Source organism: Trichinella spiralis, assembly GCF_000181795.1.
Source record: "Trichinella spiralis strain ISS 195 chromosome Unknown Scfld9, whole genome shotgun sequence".
In the NCBI taxonomy this organism is placed as follows: Eukaryota; Metazoa; Nematoda; class Enoplea; order Trichinellida; family Trichinellidae; genus Trichinella; species Trichinella spiralis.
Genome location: NW_003526948.1, coordinates 3,746,228 through 3,763,934, shown reverse-complemented (window position 1 = coordinate 3,763,934; position 17,707 = coordinate 3,746,228). Strand labels below are relative to the sequence as shown.

The 17,707-nt window shown below is 32.1% G+C and overlaps 4 protein-coding genes across 4 annotated transcripts; 3 read left to right on the top strand and 1 right to left on the bottom strand.

The window, feature by feature from the left end:
- Window positions 1-567: 567 nt before the first annotated feature.
- Window positions 568-2,640, bottom strand: Tsp_05498 (hypothetical protein). The gene is made up of 5 exons (XM_003371812.1): window positions 2,513-2,640; window positions 2,159-2,210; window positions 1,948-2,023; window positions 1,067-1,152; window positions 568-681 (listed from the first exon to the last, which is right to left on the bottom strand). The coding sequence occupies exons 1-5, from the start codon at window positions 2,638-2,640 to the stop codon at window positions 568-570; spliced, it is 456 nt and encodes a 151-aa protein (XP_003371860.1).
- A 1,543-nt stretch (window positions 2,641-4,183) lies between these two features.
- Window positions 4,184-4,805, top strand: Tsp_05499 (hypothetical protein). The gene is made up of 2 exons (XM_003371811.1): window positions 4,184-4,275; window positions 4,730-4,805. Exons 1-2 carry the CDS (start codon window positions 4,184-4,186, stop codon window positions 4,803-4,805), a joined length of 168 nt encoding a protein of 55 aa, XP_003371859.1.
- Window positions 4,806-10,449: 5,644 nt separating this feature from the next.
- Tsp_05500 (protein E6) lies at window positions 10,450-11,336 on the top strand. The gene is made up of 2 exons (XM_003371810.1): window positions 10,450-10,597; window positions 11,290-11,336. Exons 1-2 carry the CDS (start codon window positions 10,450-10,452, stop codon window positions 11,334-11,336), a joined length of 195 nt encoding a protein of 64 aa, XP_003371858.1.
- A 5,125-nt stretch (window positions 11,337-16,461) lies between these two features.
- Tsp_05501 (DEAD box helicase) lies at window positions 16,462-16,960 on the top strand. Its single transcript, XM_003371809.1, has 3 exons — window positions 16,462-16,506; window positions 16,584-16,656; window positions 16,758-16,960. The coding sequence occupies exons 1-3, from the start codon at window positions 16,462-16,464 to the stop codon at window positions 16,958-16,960; spliced, it is 321 nt and encodes a 106-aa protein (XP_003371857.1).
- The last annotated feature ends 747 nt before the right edge of the window (window positions 16,961-17,707 follow it).

Here is a 17,707-nt window from a genome sequence, read left to right as displayed (position 1 = left end):
ATTCGATCTGAATCTTTTGAAACAAGCAACGTAGGACGACGGCGTCTTTGTCGTCTCTGAAGAGTAAAATAAATTTTATTTATTTTTTACTTTCCAAAAAAAATTCCAAAAAAACTATAATTGTTAAATCCAATTCATGCGGCATTGAACTTATAATAAATACGATCTCGTCGTCATAAAATAGTAAAAACATCTTCAAAGTTTTTGAAGAAAAAAAGTATTCAAAATTTGTCAACCACTAATGTTATTTAATGATGCAAAAAAATGTTACACAAATTCATAAAATGATACAGTAATATCAAAAAAACATTCTGACTATAGTAGCTTCACGCATTACGTATTTACTCAAATTAAATGCGCTATTCTCGCGCAGTGTTGGACTGTGCTAGCATAAAAGCAGAAATTCTGCACTGCTTGGCATGTCCGGGCCAGTTGATCAGTTCCGGATCAAGCGTTTGAAATCACGTGACCGGTGCTGTCGTAAGCGAACTTCCCGATCGCAGCGCTTCCTTTCCGTTCATCCGAATGCTTTTATCTTTTTCATCTTAGTATTAGTAGCGCGATTATTTAGCCTCCCAGTTTGGTTAAATCGTTACCACTGCTGTTGTAGTGTGAAAGCTCATAAGTGGAAACAACCTTGCACTGAACCTGCAGATCCACAACATACATACACACTAGGGTCTCAAAATAGCATTTATCTTTTTGGCGGTGCAAATCCGCAAATTTTTTATGCAGTTTTATTTTAAAATTGCATAAAAAATTTTATTGCATATTTTAAAACTTGAACAAAGAACAACTACGTAATCTACACTTTTAACCTTCATTACGATAGATGCTTTGCTAATTTTTACATTCTATTTACGAAAGTAATTGTTTCGTGAAATTTTCTTACATGAAATTCGAGTACGTTACACTGATTATGAAATTTATAATTCGAATGATCGATCAAATGAACAAAGTGTTACATCCGTGTAGTGATAATTAAAGATCCTATTGTTGCTTCTAATAACAAATATCCAAGTCACCGATAATGTTAATTAAAAAATAATAAAACCAATATCTCTACCTCTAATGGAATATGCTCTTTAGCTTTATCATTGTCGTACGGTAGATGGATTCCAGTTCCAAACCAAACAATATCTGATCGCCGACCTAGAAAAGCACATCAACATGTAATATAAATTAGCAGCGTCAGGCAGTATTTCCGGTTGAACTACAAGGAAATCTCAAAAACCTTGCTTCTACGATGCAAATGACGCAGCGAGCAAATTTATATTACCTTCTTCTTATGTATTGGATGAAGTTAGAAAATTTCAACTGAAAACTGTGCATTCACAGAAACTCAACAAACGCTGATTATTATTATATAAAGTCTGTGACAATTATTTATTTTCAAGCTTCGAAATAATAATAATGAGAGCAAATCTTGTAGCCTAATTGCCATTCAAAGCAAAACAAATCGCGCAATACGCTTTGTGATTCCGCATTCCCTGAGCAAGTTGATCAAGAAGAACACAAGCAGTTCAGTTGCTAAAACGAATGCACCCAAAAAAACTGCACCGCAGTCCGCCTAATGAGATAATATTCTTTGTTTGCATAAAGTTGAAATTTTTTCCAATTTCAAATAGTTGTCAATCGATTGAAATGAAAAAGCAGACAACTGCTATGCTACACACATGCTTGTTGTCGCTCATTCAACGCGTGAAATTTGCAATGCAAAAAAATGTTAATTACTCAACACTGACACAGACAATGCACTGTAGCTCTGAAACTGTTCTGCCAATAGGTTGAAATTGCAAAACTTCAAGCAAAAAAAAACTATCATGCGTGTGTAAATTAGAATGAATGAATCATTAGTTAGTTAATCAATTGATGATGAAGAAAATAGCTGAAGTTGAACTTTTCACTTGTTGAATTTCATGAAATATTAATACATGCAATTATAACCTTGCTGAACAACGTCATCATCATCAACAACAATCGAACAACAACCAAAGCAAGCAGATCCGCGGGTGCATACAATCTATAAAGCCTAATGCAAAATCCAAAAAGGCAAATTAAACAAAGCTCAGTACTGCAACCGTATTGGAAAAGGGAAAAAGAAAAATAGAAAAAGAGCAGAAAGCGGTTAACAAAATTTCTTATCAAATAAATCAACAATAGCAATTATGTAACGTTCAGGATCGATCATGGTCAGCTGGTGATGCTTTCTTCAAACTGAAGCTGTCATAATAAAACTAAGACAAGAATTCGACACATACTGGGGGTAGAACTTTGTCTTTTCACATCAAAAAAAGGAAATTTTTCAAATATTTTTTTTGCCAAGGCATTAAACGCACAAGACAAAACTGCAGCTCATCAGCTATAGTTATTTTTATATACTTTATTCACCTTTATTTCTTTTTTACATTTTGCCTTACTGGCTTTATATACTTCTAGTCATATGTGCAAACGCTCACATGCAACACATGAACAATAATCTTCTTTGTAGAGGCAATGTTGCAATATTTACTTGATTAGCAATTTCAACCAACCGGCAGATACAAGAAGAATAATCATTTCTGTCCATGGGGCTTCCACTGTACTGATGGAACTTTCAGTATGAAAATTTACATCCTCGACAAACAAAAAGTCAGCCATTAATCTTTGCCAAGCATGCAAATGCAATTACCTCTCTGTCAGTCTCTTTGAAAAACACAAACGTTGAAGCTGCACCTTTTTGACATCAACAAAAAAAATATGCTCATACTTACCATATGGCATTAGTCATGTGAATAATGAATAAAAATGAATTTTACCAATTTTCAAAAAAAACAATAAATATATTCGTAATCTCGTTATCTTAGCTCACATAAAGTCATAAATAAAACAGGAGCAAATTAATAATGGAACTATTTTCGACTACTTCCGACAGTTTTAATGAAAAATAAAAGTAATAATTTCCTCCCGTTATTTCGAGGTAGCTTAAGTAATAATATGTTGTGTTCAAAGCATTCTCTACCGATACCTCTATACCAGTGCTCACCACTTTCGGTACTTGAAATTCGCAGCCCTGTAGCGACAATACCTTGACAAAATCAAAGTACATTATCAAATGGTGGATGGGAAAATTTTCAGAAATGAACAAAAAGCAATGACTATAAACTTCTAATAGTAAAAACAACCAATTAGCAGTGATTCATTTCGAAAAGAAGCACCAAACAATATGCCGCATTCTATCTTAACAAAAACTAATACGTAGTATGATTATTTTACAATTTCTGCCGCCATTCATTTGAAGCGAAGAGTTGAAAATAATTAAATTAATCATCATCTTCTGTTCAATCATGCGTCATATTTTCATCGCCTTGTCCATCTTGCAACAATTCTTTGTCATAAAAAAAATCTGACGATTGCTTTTCGGTGCAGCTTGATCGGCAATCCTAATTTTGACAATTCAACGGCTACTACTAAATTGAAAAATAGCCAAATGAATTGCAATTTCACAGATATATAGCAGAGCAAAGGGTAAACAAATCCAAACATTTCCGGCGCTGCAAAATTCAGCTTTCCAACAAGCGAAGAATCGTAGCCATTTTCGCAAACATTCTTCCACAAATGATCATGGAAATCGAAAAAACTTTTCAAATTTCAGCTGACTTTTTCTCTTTTTTTATTCAATATCTCTTATTTAAATCAAAAACAACAGCTGGGTACTTTGTTATAAAAAAGCTCAGTTTATAATTTCAAATGTCAGCATGATATTCAATCAATGCATAACAAAAACTGGTAATACTATAAATGCGAGATAAGGATACATTGACAATTCAAATGGGAAGCATTTTCCAGGCAATTCGCAACAAAGAGTAGGGTAAAAATTACTTTGTTTTTCGTTTCACTGACACTACTCAAAAAACAATATATCTCATTCCCACCCTTCCAATTTTAAATTATACTAGTGGGTGGAAGAAGGAACGGAATTTCTTAATTTATTCTATATTTACACTGCTCTCCAGAGTGAAATTCCCTTTCCAGTTGAAATTGTTCATTTACAGTATCCTGTACGCAGCTTATGCGCTGCTGCACGGAAGAAAAACCAAAAAAATTGATGTAAAAAGCAAATGCGTCGACGCATATTGTTGTATAGTGGAAATAATGTTTGCTTTTTGAATAAATTTACAACTTGTAGCCCAAACAGCAAATAATGAATAAAGAAAGTGAAGAAGCTGCTTGTCGAGTGACAAACAGACAGACAGTCAATTATTTAACAAGCTCAAATGGAACACTTTGGTCGAAGTAATGCAACCATGGCCACGGCTTAGTTTGCAGAATGCTCGCTTTAACAACACCTACGCAAAGTGACAAACCACTTCAAATATTAATTAAGCACGCCAACTGAAGCATCCTACCACGTTAGCAATCGTTTCTCGGGAGAATACTGCTACTGCTACTACTACTACTACTAACTACTACTACTACAACTTGAATTGCTGCTGCTGCTGCTACTACTACTTGAAGTTTTACTGTTCCAACAACAATGTCCATCTTTTAAAATTTCCATGCAAATATATGCATATTTCCATAGCTTGCAAGTTTTTTTGGTTTTTGCTTTGATAAGTTAAAAAAAATCACCACTTACTTTCCATTTGATCTTTGTCAGAAATATTCTGCTCATCAGCTTTAGTGTCGCGCACAACATCGTCGGTCTCGTTAACGGCAGCACCTTTTTTATCAGCCATATCTTTTACAGAAATGAAGTTGTCAACTCCGGATCTGTATATTTTCTACTGCAAATGCAGCGATGCCCTGCCAATTTCCTGAAATAATCAACAGTTCAAATAAGAACAAAAATGAAACGCAAAATGAGGCATAAAAACGAAGCAAAACTTGTAAGCTGAATTCACAAAAAAATGTCGCGATAAAAAAAATACAAAATTAATTAATAAACAACGATCTCGACTCGCTTGCAAGCATCTCAACACGGCTAGTCAGTTAGCTGGTTTTTCACAGGTACAAACAGCTCCTCATCTGAGTGGAAAACTGAAATGGAACTGTCTTGGCTACCCAAAAATTGTACTGTTGTTATTTTTCCATTTTGATATCAGTTTGGTTGTTTGTTTGCTGTTTTCAGTTCAACACAACTTTCAGTTCGAGCAATTTAACAGAGCAAGCGGTCTTATTTTAGCACGACGAGACTGAGAGAGAGAGAAAGAGGGAAAAGGCGTGGATTGCTTTCAAATGACGGCTTATGAGCGCAACAACATTTTCGTCGCCCGTTGAACAAATCGACTGATTGATGCCGAATATTTGCACTGCAATATTCCATTTAGCCGATGGCCAACAGGCCCGACCAACAGCAAGTGACCAACAGAGAGCGCCACCTAGGATGACCATTTCCATAGTCAACTCTGGAAATTCACCGGCTCCTCAAGGAAGCACAGTAGACTAGAACACTGTATAATTTTCATTTCGTTATAATTATAATAAATGGATGAAACAAATGAACAAAAAAATTACTTCAAAACTACACCAATAAAGAACAAAAAATTAACAGTATACGCAATAACAACGTAACACAAAAAACAATGAAAAAAGACATTCAAACAATCAAAAAACAACAACTATTTTTCATCATTTCATTCTTGGAAAAGAATGAATCAATGCATCAGCTACCCACTTACTACCATTGTGAAAATGTGCCCGAAAGGCTCATTGTTGGCGGCAATAAATGAGTAATCATCACAGCTGCTTACTTTCAACCCGTCTAAATATACATATGCATATACATATACATATACATATACATATACATATACATGTACATGTATTCGCGTATCATCATCGTCGTCGACGTCGTCTGCATTGAAGCACGCTTCTACTTAACCCCAATGCAATAAACAAATGCCGGCAAAGAAAACACTTCCCTTATTTCAAAGCTCTTGGTACACAATTACAACATTAAAAAGTAACCTACAATAAAATGGATAAACTTTCTTTCAAGCGAATAATTTTACCATATGCACCAACAAAATTCAATTTCATTCAATTTGGCATCACTTATTCGTAGAGGCACAAACAATGATTAATGATAAGATCATTGTTATCATTATCATTATCATTATTATTATTATTCTAGATGAAATTTCGTAACATTTACATTTTTCCTATGGTGTTATTATGTAAATGAAATGTAAGCTCTCTGAGCAAACATTTTCACAACTAGAATCATCATCGCTCGCTTTTTCATTGTCAAATTATTATACTTTATTACGTGAAATAAAAAAACAAACAAATAAACAATATTTCAATAAATAATAATTAAATTTTACACTTTGTTGTCTAAACATTGAATAAATAACAGGAGAATGTGAAAAATATGTTGCTCTGTGCGTGAAAGAAAAAGAAATTCAAAGTAAAATATGAATTGTAATTTATACTCAAGTTTCACCTCTTGTTTAGCTATTCCCAACTAATAACTTACAATGTTAATGAGCAGAATTTTCCAAAGCCTACATGTGGGAAAAATAAGAAAACAAAAACAGTTGGAATACAAAAATACCGCATAAATTCATATGGAATTTCATTTGTGATATTTTCAAGTAAAACAATTCCAAACTGATATATCATGCAATTGTTGCTTTTGAAAGTAAGAGAAGAATAAAATCAAAAATAAACATATACATAGAAATATATATATATGTAAAAGAAGAAGTTGCATCGAAAGAACGTTGAATTGCAAAACTCTCCACTATCTCAGTTACACTTTGAAAATCGATAAATCATACGCAGCTGCATGATTAGCGGCGTTCACTAAAGCAGAATCAGCCCTGGACAACAAATTAAGTTGGCTAATTTCAGCAGAGGAAAAAAGAAAAAGAAGAATAGATAGAAATTTCCATAAAATCTTCCTTAAACCAACATTATTTAAATTACAATGCACATGCTTGATTATTATTTTCAAAAATTTGTACTGTATGTTAAAATTTCAACAACTACTACTACAATAATAATGATAATAACTGCACTAATACAGCAGTGGTGACAAGAATTAAAAAATTCTATCTTATTCTTATTCTTATTTGCTAGTGAAATTTTTCAAAAAAAATTCATACATTACAGTATATATATATATATATATATATATATATAAGCTTAGTAAAGGGCAATTTATTTCAGTACATCCGACTTACAAAAACATGTGGACTTTTCACTAATCCTTTCATTTACATAGTTACGGCAAATCGATGGTAAAATTTCACCAGCTGTGCGGTGCGGTTTGAAATTATCTAATTATCTACACACAAAGACTTTGTCTTATTACAAGCATTCTACTGAACAGCATGCGACAAAAATAACTTTTAAAATTTTGAAAAAAAAAGAAACAAATTCGAACTCCTCAAAAACATCATCATTTTTCTTGGTGCTATTATTGCTAAACAAAAAAGAAATTATTAAATTGTAGAGCTGAAGAAAATAGTAATCGAATATTACAAAGGAAAAAATGACGAACAACGAACTATTATTATTACTATTGTTCAACTTGATTACTTTCAATAACAGAGCTGCTGCCGCTGCTGCTTCTTCTTCGATCTTGCCAAAATAGTCTCCTCAAAAGTAAAATTGCTAGTCAAAACTTGCCGTAAATTCAATACTGAACAAAAACCCAAGTCAGCAAACAATAATACTATCCCATTCGCCTATCACTCACTGCATGTGTCATCTGTTACTGAAGAACTGATCCGAATTGACACAAATTGAATCATAATATAATGTACCTTCAATGATGTGACCAATTTCCCAAACTGCATGCCATAAATTATACATCATAATGCATTACAGTTGCAGTTGAAGTCGCCAGTTTGAAAATTTTCTACAAAGTTTCCAAATCGACTAAACAATGCTTTTTTAGCAAAATTTCACACTTTCTCACAGGTATGCTGTAGAAGAGACAATACATGAAAGACAATATCTTGCACAAATAGCATTTATCTTCCTCATTTATCGACATCGTATAGTAGCTAACTGACCTACTTGCAACATTACTTGCAATTTGAAGGCTGACTATGCAGCTTGATTTGCTATTTACTGGTAAACAAATGAACAGTATTTACCACCGGCTTGGATACTTTAAAGTGATTGAAAAATAAGCTTTCACGTAGAAACAAGCCGCAGAACAGGCTCCACACTGCCAAGCTAGGTCACTGAAGAGAGAGGCAACCGCTTCTTTGTTCTCAAAGAACATGAACATGCAAGGTCACATTTGCCTGGAGAGGCAGAAGGAAGTTCAATTAATTGGACTAACAGACAACATTTCCTTTATTATTTCCTGAAACATGTTTATCAGTTTACTACAACTTCTCATGTTATTATATTCACAGATAGATCTGAAAAATGCAAATCAATCATCTTCCTTATTTGCTTTCCCTCTCTTTGCCACCAGCTCGCGTTATCATGTAGCTAGCTAACTGCCAACAAAAAAAACCGAATCATACGTTTCACAGCTCCACTAGACCAACCTTGATGAACGCAAACGATATATCTATCAATTTCTATCTATTTTCCATCATTCCATCACTTTCTAATTCTGAATCACACGAATCATTGTCACAATTATTCATTGTAATTCATTTCACACATTCATACACATAAGACAAATTTTGCAAATAAAAACAATATAATTCGTATATGTACACACGCACACACAGATAGATATACATGTGAAATAATATCTCCTGTGACTGGCAAAGTCTATAATAATAATTCCCAACATCAGTAACTAAATAAGGGAACAAGTTTTACATTGAAAATTGCAGAGCTAAACAAAAATTATACAGCAATCCATTAATTTCACATTAAGCACTGGATGATGGAAATTTGTGGCTGGAAAATGTTCTCACCACTTATTCAAATGTGACAGTGATCATCAGATGAACGTTGAAATTTCTTTTTTTTTTTTCATTAGACAATTTACTAGAAGCTCAGTTTTGCTGAATGACGACGAACAACTAGACTCACTCGAGGTCCTGCCGCTTCGCAAGAGCAGCATTCACCGACGAGTTGGATTATTTCCAGTGATGTGTGTCCGAATAGAACAACATCAGCCATTTGAAATCAATACTACTTTGCCGTTGGGATTATTTCTCCGGCTAATTTTGTCTAAGAGAAAAGTGAAAAAAAAAGAAAAACCAAACCAACAACATTCTTCATCCTCCATAAGTGCCAACGTGGAACGAAACGATGTGATCACTTGTTCAAATTTGCAAAAGTTTCTCTCTTTTGCTTTGCACTGCTTTAGTTGGCCAATTTGAAAAGTGAATCATCCCCTGCTAGTCGATACTAGAGCTGTGTGTGCGTTCTTGCGCGTGCACGTGCCTGCTTATCTAATAAGCCAGTGGCAAAATGCAAAAATCACTACTACCCCTACCTCTGTTGCCGGTTGCTGATCTAATGGATAATACGAGACATATTACTACTCCTACTACTAGTACTACTACTACTACCATTACTATTCTCATGAGCTCTCTCGTTGATGAAACATGTGTTCAAACAAAATCAGACAATGTTCCAATGAAAGCTATCAACAGAAAAGAAATAGAATGAATAAGAAAAATAAAATAAATTGTTGTGCAAATCTTCTAACAACAACAATTCCATTTTATAAAAGCTTTCTTGCTTTTTATGAAAACGTCAACTCTTTTGGAAAATCAGAAAAATTAAGTAGAAAGCTCATTTATATAATGCTATATACTTCTTCTTCTTCTTCTTCTTAAAATATTGATTGAATTTTCTTCAATTTTTCAAAGAAGAATTTATTCCATTTCATCCATCTCTGCACAATTCATACGTGTTCAGTGTCTGAAGATCAAAAGTTGAACAATGTGATGAAGCAGCAGCTGCTGTTGCTGCTGAGCAGTGTGAGCTTCAAAAATCAGACAAGCAGTATTTCGAAAATGCTTCGGGATAAAATACTACTAGTGGACAAACAAAAAAATAAAATGAAATTAATCGAACTTCTCACGTGTTGCCACAGTATGTTTGGCGTTGTTGCGAAGGTTCTAATAATAATTTTCATTTCATCTTCACCCATTAGATGGAAAACACTAGCAATGGTGATGATAATAATCATAATCATATCAGTACTATACATGCAAGTGAAGTTTAACCTTTTTCCTATTCTTTACAACTTGCGAAGCAAAAACATATTAGCCAAGGTGCACATTGCACAGTTGGGAAAATGCAAAAAAGAACAATCGCAATTTTTTTGTTTCATTTTAAAAGGTAATTTTCATTCACTCACCTTGATCAGAGAAGTCGATTGAAAAATGAATGTTCACTACTGCTGTTTCAAGATAAAATGGAAATTTTCCTTTTCACCAGCCACAAATATATCCAATATTGCCGCTTTTTACCTTGACGGAAACTTCTTAAATTAGTCACAAACGGAATAATTTAATGTCAATGTTGCAGTAAATGGTTTTGTACAGAGGTCACACAAAAGAACAGTGGTCGTTTAGTATTGTTCACGATTTATTGGAAACATTTTTTCCATGCAAAAGTACTGACAACACCAACCCAGATACTACAGAAGTTGAAACAGAAGAACAACGACCGGTATCAGGTTAAAATGCCATCGTCCAGACGCCTACCTACATGCCTGGTGATGATCATAATAAAAGAATTGCAATGAATCAGAAACCCTGTCATCATCGCATCCTATTGTATGCTCTTTTAAATAACAACTTAGAAGAATGTTGTTGATGGTCTTTTATTTTTTTTGGATAGGGGGGGGGGGGAGAAGGGTTTGCTTCGCTAGCCATCATCTTAATATACGTCACCAGCATCAATAAAGCAACTGCGGTCTATTGGTGTCAGAATGTGCCTCCTGTTGAATGTTTAAATTTAAAATTATAACTGCGCAGAAATGAAAAACTATCGCATTACGCATTTTCAACAATTACACTTTGAATAATGGCATTGAAGAACATTTTCAACAGAAGAAATACTAATAGCAACCAAAAAGGAAAAAATATATATTTCGCTGAATCAGTCGATTTTTGAAAAAGGAAAAAAATCATGACAAATCAGGAAAGAGCAGAGCATTTGAATAATAATAATAACAATACTACGTCTAAGTGATGTTGAAAAAGAAAAAAAGCTTCATCAAAATTTATTCAAAAAAATCTTTTTAATGTTCGCATTTTACATTTTACTTGAGCAAACACGTTTTTTTCAACTTTGCTCAACAGCATCAGACATTGGATAAATTGGCGCAACATGAAGAAATAATAATAATAATACCTTATTTTACAGTGATTCATGACAAAAATAAATGCCACGTGAAAAGATCATTTGCATAAATTGGGAGAATTAAAACAACAATGCTAACAAAATTCTGGCAATCTTTTGAACTTTCAATTTTAACGTTCCCTTATTGAATATTTATTATAATAGTATTTATTAGTATTTAATTATTCAAATTTCACTTATTCCCCATCCGAATAGCCGTAAAGTAGTCCAAGTTGGTCAAGCGTTGATCAGTCATGTAAATATTAATTAATTAATAAGCACAAATTCAAGAACAATGCTCTTGCAGAGTTGCGTGAAAATTTCTCTGTTTCGCAAAATTATCTTTCAACAGATAAGCATCTATTGCATAATAAACCGTAAACTATAATGAAATTGACTGAATGTGAATTGGCAATTTTCAACCTAATGCACATTGGCAAACATCTCCAACAATCACAAACAGTCAATTGTAAATAATGAACTCTTCGACCAGCAACTGAAGTTTTCTACCCGTAGCTAAAATCCGCATGCTGAGTGGGATGCGTGGAAAAACAGTTTTAGAAAACCTGCAATCTTGAAAAGCGCACAAAGTCCAGTTAAAATAAACTGGCCCACAATAAATTATCCATACTGACAGGTTGCAACGTACAAAATATTTATTCAACTTGTAAAATCTGGTAAATTTGACAATTGAAATGGATTTTAAAACAAAATACACTGCTGAACTGATCTCTGAAAATTCACTATATAATATATTCACTTTTCACAAGAACTGGATACTGTGCAAATAAATATAAACATCATTTAATTGTGCATTTTAAACTTTTAAAATAATGCATCATTTACGTACGCATGATATTATTATTATTCATCAGTAAAACTTGCAAATTGCATTGTTTGCAATTTCATCACATTTCAATCCTGAAAGCATAAGTTCGTGACACAAGAAACAATTTTGTTTTCAAAGAAGTTAAGCTACTTCTACCACATGTAGTGAATATAATTGATTCTAAGCTCCGTGATTTTGATAACAAAATTCAGACATTATTCATAAAATGCTTTAAATGTTTGCACTTGGTGCACAAGCACTCTTTGATGATGTGCAAAAAAAAGAACCACTACATATACACAGATGTGTACAGCAAAAGTGATAATTTGCAAATAAATAAATAGACATTAATTCAACTGAAAAAGCTTCCAGTTCAATCATCAAATTGCCAAGGATGAAAAATTAGTTTACAATTTTTTAATGGCATTTATAATAAATGTATAACGGAAATATTACGAAGTTTTTCTTAAATCTTCACACAAATATTAATTTTTGAATAAAGTCTACTTTGTAAATTTAACAAAATTGAACTTCACCAACAGCATCAATCTTTAAACATTCCAATTTTGAGAAAAAAAATTTGTTTTTCAAAAATTACAAATAAATTTCTCATTTACCAAATTTTACAATTACTTTGCCCAAACATCATATGAATAACTGCTTTACAAGCTGAATTAAATGTGATTCTGCACTTCACATCTATAAGATGTTCAAAAAAATATAATTTTAACCTGGCTATCATAAAGTGATTCAAAAAAAGTTTCCATTTCAAATTAGCAGTTGTAGTGGCATGAACAACATTGAATAATTTTTAACCATTTTTCGATCAACACTAAATTAGATCTAAACTAAGCAAAGAAAGTCACGCTATAGTGTAAATAATGAATAATGCAAGTTGGTATTAAAGTTTCATTCCACGTTACTGGACAGAGATATGTTTCAGAGTTCAGATTAAGACCAAAGTAACATTCTTGATAACAGATGTGTAATTGGATCCAATGGAAAAATTTTTACATTTAAATTTCTTGGGCAAATGATTGTTGATGCGTGTACTCTTTTGATTATGATCGAATAAAAGCATTCAGAACAACTAATTCACAGAGTGGATTCATGAAAGGGCAGATTTTCAGTTCAGTTAAAGCATCGATTAAAATACAGTCGGCATGAAGCTGACAAACGAGTCAAATCAGCCTCTAGAATCGCTAAAGCATACACATAATCGATAAAAAGGGCAACACATCGATTTGCCGTCTAAATTATTTTATTTCTACATCTCCCTGTTCTAGACAATGCGCACACATACATGTATAAATGAAAATTGAAAAATGTTTCAATAAAAATCGAAACAATCCTTCAAGCTCAGGTGGAAAAATTTAGCAAAATTTCAAAAATTGCAACGCATTTAAAATAAATTTTTCACATACAATTATATGCATAAACAGAAGAACAAAATTCCAATAATCTAAATGTAAAAATTATGAAATGCTTAATAAATCATATTCTGTTTAAAGTGATAAACAGAACTCTGCACTTCACATCGTTTACGATTCCTCTAATCATTCAACAAATGCAATTGGCTTGCTGTTTTCATTTATTTCTTCCGCATTGTTATATAATATTGTCAATAATTTCATATAGAAATTTGCACTTGTTATTATGCAAAATTAAGTTTACAAATGTATTATATGTTAATTTTCTATTAAAACTTTCATTCTCAGCAGTAGCATTTTTTCTTGAAACACAAAATATTAAAATGCAGCTGCTATCACTGTGATCAGCAACAACAATGCATAGCAGAGAATTTCCATCTCAACATGTTCAGTGCATGCAATTCAATTCTCTCAACAAAAACATGCATGCGCTGCAGTTGCAAAAATCGAACAGAACTGAACAATTTATTGCAATTTTACAAACTTTGCTGTTGAAATAAATTTTCTCAAACAGGATAATTTGAAATGGCCTTCAAAACAAAGTAAATATATAGATGATCGAACTTTTTAACAAAATTCATACCTCATAAAATGTCCGTTTTAAAGATCACTTTTTTCCGCTCATAATAAATAATACTGAATGACGAAAAAAGATGAAAAGTTCAAAGAATTTTATATAGAATAGAAAAAGTAATTTTCAACAACAATATCCGGCAAAACGAAAATATTGAATCGCACAGTTTGAGCCGAAACAGAAAAAAGAAATTATCATAATCTATGGCAGTTATAAGGATTCATCTTGATAAGTTTAATAGTCATTTATTTTCAATGATGAAAGATGCCTTTCAACGCTTTTATAGCGTTCAATATTGTAATTACGAAGCAGTAATTTTAAAAGTAGCGGAAAAAAAGGAGAAAGAATCAGTATCCGCATTTCAAGATTTATAAATAAATCTGTTAAAATAATACATTCAACTGATATAATCATTACAATCTAACTGATACATGTATATGTACGGCAATGAAATTCAATTCAAAATTACCCTTGACAAAATAAAACATAATATAATAAATATAGCAGGCACAGAAGAATAATGCAATATCAGATAAATTATAGAAATGAATGCAAATTTAATTTGCATGGCTAATCACAATTGGAAACGTAATAATTTGTAATCATTAAAATAATTCAACAGCTTTTTGAATTAATCAATCGAACTGTACTGATTGATCAATTGTTTCGATTTGAAAATCTAAACCAGTTGAACAAAATTCGGAATTAGCTTCCAGCTTGCTTTATCACATCAAAAAATGAAGCATATACATTTGAAAAAATTATTCATATTCATACGATATGAAAAAGAATTTAAATTTACAAACTACTAAAATATTATTAACATTGAATGATTTGAAATCAACGTTCACCAAGAAAACATTCCATAAATGCATATATCTGTAAAATGAATTCAAAATTTTCACTGAAATATAAAGATTGTTTTTTTTAATAAAAAGAGAATAAAATTTGTTTAGAAGTGTGCACGCAAAAGATGAATTCAGTAAAAGCAATCAGATAAATTGATAAATATAGTAATTATATTTATGATGGCAAAATTCAAATCAGAAAACGAATATTCTCCTGTGGATTATATTTCCTAACAACTGAGAATAAGCTACTTGATTGAAATAAATAACAATAAAATGAATCCCAGACACTTGCAGTTGAATATTTGCCCAGCTATGCAGAGATGTAGAAATATTATCAAAGATTAATTTTTTTCAAAATTTTATGGCTCTTCTAAAAGCTGATATTTCTAGAATTTTTGTTAGAATTAAGTAAATAAAATTTCAAAAGAGTCGCCAAGTTCGAGAATGCCAAAGAGTACTGCAATGTGAGCATACAGTAGTAGTGTTAGTAATCAAATCGACCAATGCTTACTGTTTATATATTAAAGTAAAAGAATTTCGTTTACAAATTACTCACCGTTTTATGATGAACAAGTTTAAAACCAAATATGAGATGTTGAAGTGAAATTTTTATTCAGTATTTCCTTTAAATAAATATTCAGAAATTCATTATTTATTAGTAATATTTCAACTGTTGCACTAATTTGAATTTAATGCGAATTGAAACGAGAGCAACGGCCATGAAACAAATTCATTACAATGAAACCAATTTCAATTATTGGATAAGCATTATTTATTCAGTGTAAAATATGATAATAATGAACATTTTCATGCAAATTCCCTTGCCCTTCAACTGTTGTAATAATAATTCTATTCATATCAGTTGTAAAAGAAATGAACAAGAAAAACAAAATTTCTCGGATAATCTACGATTAAATTTACACAAAACCACGAGCTGAAGATCAAATTGATAAGAAGAAAAAAAACGCATGAAATTAAATATTCAATCATGTTTGAAAATTTTTCAATGTCACTTTTGCACAAATTTGGTCAGCATTGTGCAAATAAATTAGAATTAATAAAAATGAATTTTGCTCGATTAAAAACTGCCACCAGATTCCTCAGTATAAGATTATGAATTAAAAGTGGTCAGTGAACTGCGATACGAAGTAAAACCAACACCAATGAATGAATAAATTTATGTCAATTCAAGCATTTTATCTCAATTTATAAACAACTGCGACAGATCATTAAATTGACTTACTTTATGTGATTTACATAAACGGAAGTGTTGCCGATTACTTCTGTGCAACTAACAAGTACACAACAGATATGTACCATTTCACGTACCTGCCTCAAGTATTGCACACGATTCAAAATGAAGAAAATAACATAAAACGAAACTAACGAAATGTATCTATCACAGCTGAAGATTTTTGCACAGATGCCCATTTGCATTGTAGAATATTGCTAATTTTGACTAACTGTGATCCAATAATATTTTTATTGTTTTAAATAAATATAACAAGTAGAATGCCAAAAGATGCAAAACCAATTCCACAAACAAATCAGACTTTGGTTACGATTTATTAAAAATGAATGCTACAATTAATAATATAATATAATATAATATATTCTTTTTTAATAGTTGACAGAGTAAAACGAACTGTGCCGCCTATCATGCATATAATTGGTTTGCTTTTGTCAAACACAGCACAACTATTTATCGTGTATGATAAGCTAGCTGCTGAGTAAAAGAGAAAAAAATTACACCTTTGGTGTTGTTGTTGCATACTTAATAAATGAATTAATTTATTCTACAAACTCAGCGCCTGCGGCAGTGGAGAGGAGACGATTGAAACGAGTTGAAAAGTTGGCGCTTGTTCCAATGGTCAAAGAAGTGGGGGTGGGGGGGGGGGAAGAGGGAGGCAAGAGGGTTGCAATTTTTGAATACAACCCTCCTCCATTGGTGCAGCTATTGGTATTGAATTTTCAACAACAGCAACGTGCCATTGTCGACGTTTTGCATTAGCAAATAATATTAGTTTTTGAATCAATTTCACAATTCTCTCCAGAGGTACCGAAAAAGACCGCTTGGCAATAATGGATATTGATAACAAGTTAAAGTACACACACCACGTACGTACGTACACGAGCCCAGTTGACAATGGGCAAAAGGTTTCACTTCTGCTTATTTTGAAAAGATATGAAAAGCATAAATGATGCTACTACCGGCTCACGTGTGTCAACTGTGTCAGAATTCGTTAATGGGCTTTGAAAATATTTCACAGTATTAATACTGACACGCAATTAATATTAAAAGATTCATTCATTATTATTTCACTCAGAGGTGCAAAAATCGAACTGTTGTTCCAGGTCCCTTCAGCACACCTTCTATTTGAAAATTAATGATAAAACATTTTCACATCATTCTCCATTTATCATTTACAGTTTTACAAATGCAGAAAATGGAAAAATTCAATATTTTCCCTATTATCACAACAACGCGTTGACAAAGATGAAGATTAATTTTCTGAAAAAAAAACTCTTTAATATCATATGCATAAGAGCAACATTAAATTTGCAGCGCCATTTCTGCTTGCCAATATATTTGTTGCTGAATTGAAGGGAAAAGAATTCATTTTCCAATTATCTCATACAATATTTATCATTTATCAGTGTACTGCTAAGCTGAGAAGAAGTGCAAAAAGAAACACTATTAATCAAAAATTTTCAAAACTATGTCTTATTTTCATTAATCAGTAAGTTGGAAATGGAA